At 38.5% G+C, this 5,236-nt stretch overlaps 1 protein-coding gene across 1 annotated transcript in view; it reads right to left on the bottom strand.

Annotated features, from left to right (window-relative positions):
• Positions 1–5,236, bottom strand: part of PDE10A (phosphodiesterase 10A) — a gene marked incomplete at its 3' end in the record, with an annotated part of 329,742 nt that overhangs the window by 3,573 nt on the left and 320,933 nt on the right. The window contains exons 18-19 of the mRNA XM_023728251.1: positions 2,669–2,780; positions 309–389 (exon numbers count right to left, since the gene is read on the bottom strand). Of these exons, the coding sequence (XP_023584019.1) occupies positions 309–389; positions 2,669–2,780 (193 nt within the window). The remainder of the gene's footprint in view (positions 1–308; positions 390–2,668; positions 2,781–5,236) is intronic.

The following is a 5,236-nucleotide window of genomic DNA, read 5'->3' as shown; positions in this document are numbered from 1 at the left end:
AACCACATCAGATGTTATCGCCGGCCCTCTAGCGCAAATCAAAAGGACAAACTTTCTCAGAGTCTACTTTCCCTTCAACCCAAAGGAGATACCTAACTGTCTTCGCAAGTCAAGGATCATTTGATGGATGGTGATTGGAGGATAAAGTGCTGTTCTTTTTAGTTCTCAGCCCCTACAGGATAAATTGCTAAAGTTTCTACATTAATCAGCAGACCTGGAGCAGCCCATCCCTGTATACAAAACATATTACTCCTGTATAGCTTTACGACCACATTAAAATATTTAATTTTAAACATGATAATTCATACTTGGCCTTGTGGGACTTCATCTCTTTTGTCTCTGTCCATCATGGGAATAGGCTGTATACCCAATTTCTTCATTTCATCACCCTAAGATAAAAGGAGAACAAAATCATACTTTCTCAATTCAAAAATGGTCCTAAAATTTTGGTATTAATGAGCTATTTCCTTTATTCATTAATTGTCTTTAAAATAGTATTTTTGTTTATTGACCCAAGAAACCTGGCATATTAATGAAAAATTGAACGTATCATTGTTGGGTATTTTATCCTGATGTTCTCCTGTCCTGAATGTCCAGAGATCCAGCCATCTCTTCTGGTCTCATTTTGCAGAAGTTAGTAAATTTACAAAGAGAGGAGATAGAGTAAGCAGTGATAAAGAACAACAACCAAGCACTGAAGAGCCTCAAGGCCTTTCTCACTTCTCTTCTTCAAATGGTTTTTCATCCGCACTGAACTAGGTGCAGCCAGGCCCCTGAAAGGCCGACTGACGGAGCCTATCCCATAAAGCACCACGGTAACGGTCTGCCAAGCTGTGGTGGTAAAGACAGAGTATTACTGGCTGCACATTATCATAAAATTTACAATTGTGGGTTCTGGCTAAGTAATTTGTATACTATATTTTATTTAATCCTCACTTAATACTACAAGATACATATTGTTACCCCTATTTTATAGTTCTAAAATAATCTTGCCCTTTTTATTTATTTGTTAAAGTTAGAGCTTCCTATATTTAGGAGATAAGCTGGTAAACCTTGATGATTATATTTCTATTCTGTCTCCTCTCATGAACAGTGAGGTCCTTGAAGACAAGGCTTACGAGAATCCTAGGATGTTAATAAACCTTTATTCACTGAACAATATGAAGAATATGAAGTAAAAAAAATCTACTTTGCAGATCTGTCATATTTTTGTGCATATTTTGAATACAAATATACTTGTTAAAGTACAAAATATATCATAGTTAACTGCAATTATTTTCAAAACAACAAGCTAGCTTCAGTCCAGTTTTCCTACGTGATATTTGTAGAATGTACTCTAAAGTGACTACTTGGAGACACACATGCCAACTACGATGACTAATAATAAAGTCGAGTATTACAGTGCAGACATGCATCTAGACAGTCTTTCTAAATGAGTGTGACCATAACTAGGTTTTGATACACACAATACAATTCAGAGAAAAGAAAAGCGTGCAAGAGCAAATCAGACAATGCATAAGGCATCCTGGAGAAATAACCGCCTGAGTGTAAGGTCAAGGTCTCAGTTCTCAGGCAATCCAAATTCTCTGCTTCACTGCTGGAACAGCGCACCCTTATAACCCATTTCTACTAGACTCGTAGCTGAGCCATGTGCTGCTCTTTCCGCCCATCCTCCAAATTTATTTTCATTTCTTCAAACCAAATCAGGTACCTGTAAGTATTTATAGGGTTTTTTCTTGTTTGTTTGATTTCCCGTTAAGGAATCTTTGAATATTCAGGGACCCAGTCATTTGAGGATTCATTAAAACTAGTAAGAGAATTATATTCTACTTATTTATGGACAATTCAGAATACAAATTGAGGAAAACAAAGCACATTACTGAAAATTTAGATAATTAAGTTAAGGAAAGGTTTTAATGAAAGCAATTGGCATGTTTGTTTCACATGTCAGGACTCTCCAGAATTAATATCCCACATATTCTATTACATGGAGGCCTGGTGGCGCAGTGGTTACGAGCTTGGCTGCTAACCAAAAGGCTGGCAGTTCAAATCCACTAGCGGCGCCTTGGAAACCCTATGGGGCAGTTCTACTCTGTCCTACAGGGTCGCTATGAATTGGAATCCACTCAATAGCAATGGGTTTTTTTTTTGTGTGTGTGTGTGTTTTATATTCTATTAAACTCATCATTTGCAGTTGGGTTGACAATTCGGTGTACTTACATACCCTCGTGTGATACGAAATGATTATTATCCTGAATTCCTAACGGCAGGCACAGATAGCCCAGGAGACTGTGGGTCCTGCTATACACTGAGTATATACCTTAAAGACGGCCAGCAGCAATGCTTGCTGAATGGCTAAGCAGAATCGGCTGTTAAGTGAGGAAAACTGCTGTACAACTGTTCAGAGAATATGCTCCTAAACTCTCTCAGTTGAGATCAGAGAATTACACACATGTTCAAGTGAGATATACTAAGATGCTTGTTCTTACTCTACGTTCGACAATAACTGCTAAATTCTGCCTCACATGAACAGAGTTTTTTTAAAAAAATAATTAGCAACATGAGCAACTAAGGTATTGCTAATATATTACCCACTTATTTAATTTCTCCTCAAATCTTTTCCCATTTCTTGATATTATGTACGTTCATATAAAAATCAAGGACATACCTCAGCCCAAAATTCTGCATATATGTCATTTGCTGTCAGTTTTGTAACTGGCCACAGTTTTGTCACAGAACAAAGATCACAGGCGGTCATCATCAAACCAATTACACGGTCTCTAGAACACAAGCATATAACACTGGTCAGCTCAATATCTGCACATCTGTCATGCAACTAACAAGGCTTCTATATTTTCAGGAGTAAGATTTAAAGTCTGTATTACTTTATGATGGCGGAAAGACAGCATTAAAGAGAGACATGGCTCGCAGGCAGGACATGTAAGGTGGGCTTAAAGACTCAAGGCATTGTAAGAACCTCAGTCACTCCTATCTCTAGTTCTATGGAGACAGCGTATTGCCTGCACCTGTTACCCGAGTACCACTGTGACAATCACATAGAATGGGCCTCAGCTCTCTCATAGTCTAAATACCCTGGATATGCTTTTACAGCCATGGACTAGACTTTCATTTTCTTGGAATTTGAGAATTTAGAGTGGGAAGGAGGCTTTAAGAGAAAGTCCTTCCCAATCCTTTTATTCTTTGTAAGGAAAATCTGAGGTGCCAAGAAATTAAAGGACTCATCCAAGGTGATGCTAGCTGTGACAAGGTCAGAGTAGAACCTGAGTGCCCAGCGGGCAAAGAAATTCTGCAATAGGGTGTTCTGTTTTCCGCGTATCGAGCATTTCTGTTCGGATGCTAACCTAACTGAAATGAGTCTTCTTTTTCAGCTCCTTTGCGTTTACAACTAGGTGCTCCAAGTCTGACCTTTTTTTTCTTCTAAAGATGGTTATTACCAACTACAAGGCCTTGAGATACACATTGGGTTAAATATGTGGTTTAATCTTTCATCTTGAAAAAAAAAAAAAGTAATTGCTTAAGGAATTCAAACAGACATGTACCCCTGTAAGTTTAATGGATGTCAAAAGACTTGTGTTGTTTAGTGAAACATGATTCCCTAAACAAAGTCTACACTTAAGGGAGCAGTAAGCACCAGTTACTAAGGGACTTCAATGCACTAACAGTAACTTTTATAAAGCACATCGCATGATTTTAAAAGACAAATTCTCAACACGTACAAAACGGGGCAACAAGTGAGCAGATGCTATCGTTTCCAGCTCTTGTCCAAATGCTAACAAGTCTCAGGAATTCCCTGCTGCTAGCCACTTGCTTACTTCTAGGTCCACAGATATCTTCCATTTGTGGAACCCTAGTCCCTGAGCCTGCCTGGCCAGGGCAGACAGTGTATTAGGAGCATCTACTATCCTATTGAGGAGTCCTGGGGTGGGGCAAACAGTTAAGCATTTGACTACTAGCTCAAAGCTAGACGGTTTGAACCCACTCAGAGGCAAACTGGAGGAAAGGCCTGGTAATCTGTTTCCAAAGGGCCACAGCCTTTAAAATCCTATTGGAACATAGTTTTACTCTGCACACAAGGGGTTGCCATGCCTCGGAATGGACTCAACAGCAAGTAGCAACAACACCTGAGTATTCTGGTAGAGCTTCTGTTCACTTGTGCTCCCTAGAGTGAAGATTCCTGGATACCTGGGGGGCCCTGCTCCTCGTTCCTCGCCACGACGTCTTTGTTACCAGTCAGCTGTGGAGTTCTTTTTCATCAGTCCATTTTCTTCAGCCCATTTGACTAACTAAATTATCTCTTTCACAACTTTACTTCTCATATGGACACATATCAAGACGGCATCATGCCTCTGCCACGCTGGTGAGACTTATGGGTACCCTTCCTGGAAATCAAAACTGCTGCCACATGAAGGTTCACGTCCCTTGAAATGGTCAGGGGACTAGAAGATTCTCTTGATGAAGTAGTTTGCTAAGCACATTGGGGTTTAAAGCCAGTGTTATTTTTTTCTTGGCTCTGGTTTATAAAGGAATCAGTATATTGTTTGTTTTCTCAACAGGTAAATCCAGTTAAACAGAAACAGAACATGGAAAAACAAATATTACCCTGTTTATAAATCATTATTTCATGATTAGTTCAATCTCATGAAAAAATTATTTACAAACAGAGTAATAGTTTGGACATTTACCAAAATAAATAAATAAATAAAACAACATTAAATTTTCTTGGCTAAATAGTCTCGTAAGTTTTATCTCAAGAATATTTTGAATCTCATACCTCTGTAAAATAGAAATATTAATGGAACTAGGCATGTGGCATATAGAAGCAATTTTCTCACTGGAAAGCCATTCCATATGAAGCTGGGATAACAAGGGTTGGGAAGATTACGAACTAGTTACCATTTGGATTTTGCTGTCAAAATTACTTAGACAAAACAATTTAACAGTGGCTATTTTAACATTGACCTAAATAAATAAATAAATAAAACAGATTAGAGACCTGGCATTAAATGCCCTTAATAAACATCATTAATCAGTTTTACTCTTAATTACAAATCAGTTAGGTGGTCATGATTACCTGAGTTAGGCAGGGATTGGAATTACCATTTTATTTCTGTTGGGAATGGAAAGGAGGCCTAACTGTTAACCAGTTTTCAAAGGGCCCGCATTGTATGCTAAACACACTCTTGGTGTCACTGGGGAGAAGCCAGTCACTAAAAAC

This window comes from Trichechus manatus, unplaced genomic scaffold, assembly GCF_000243295.1.
Source record: "Trichechus manatus latirostris isolate Lorelei unplaced genomic scaffold, TriManLat1.0 scaffold00002, whole genome shotgun sequence".
NCBI lineage: Eukaryota > Metazoa > Chordata > Mammalia > Sirenia > Trichechidae > Trichechus > Trichechus manatus.
Note: the sequence above shows the minus strand (reverse complement) of the source record. Positions and strands in the feature narration are given on the sequence as shown.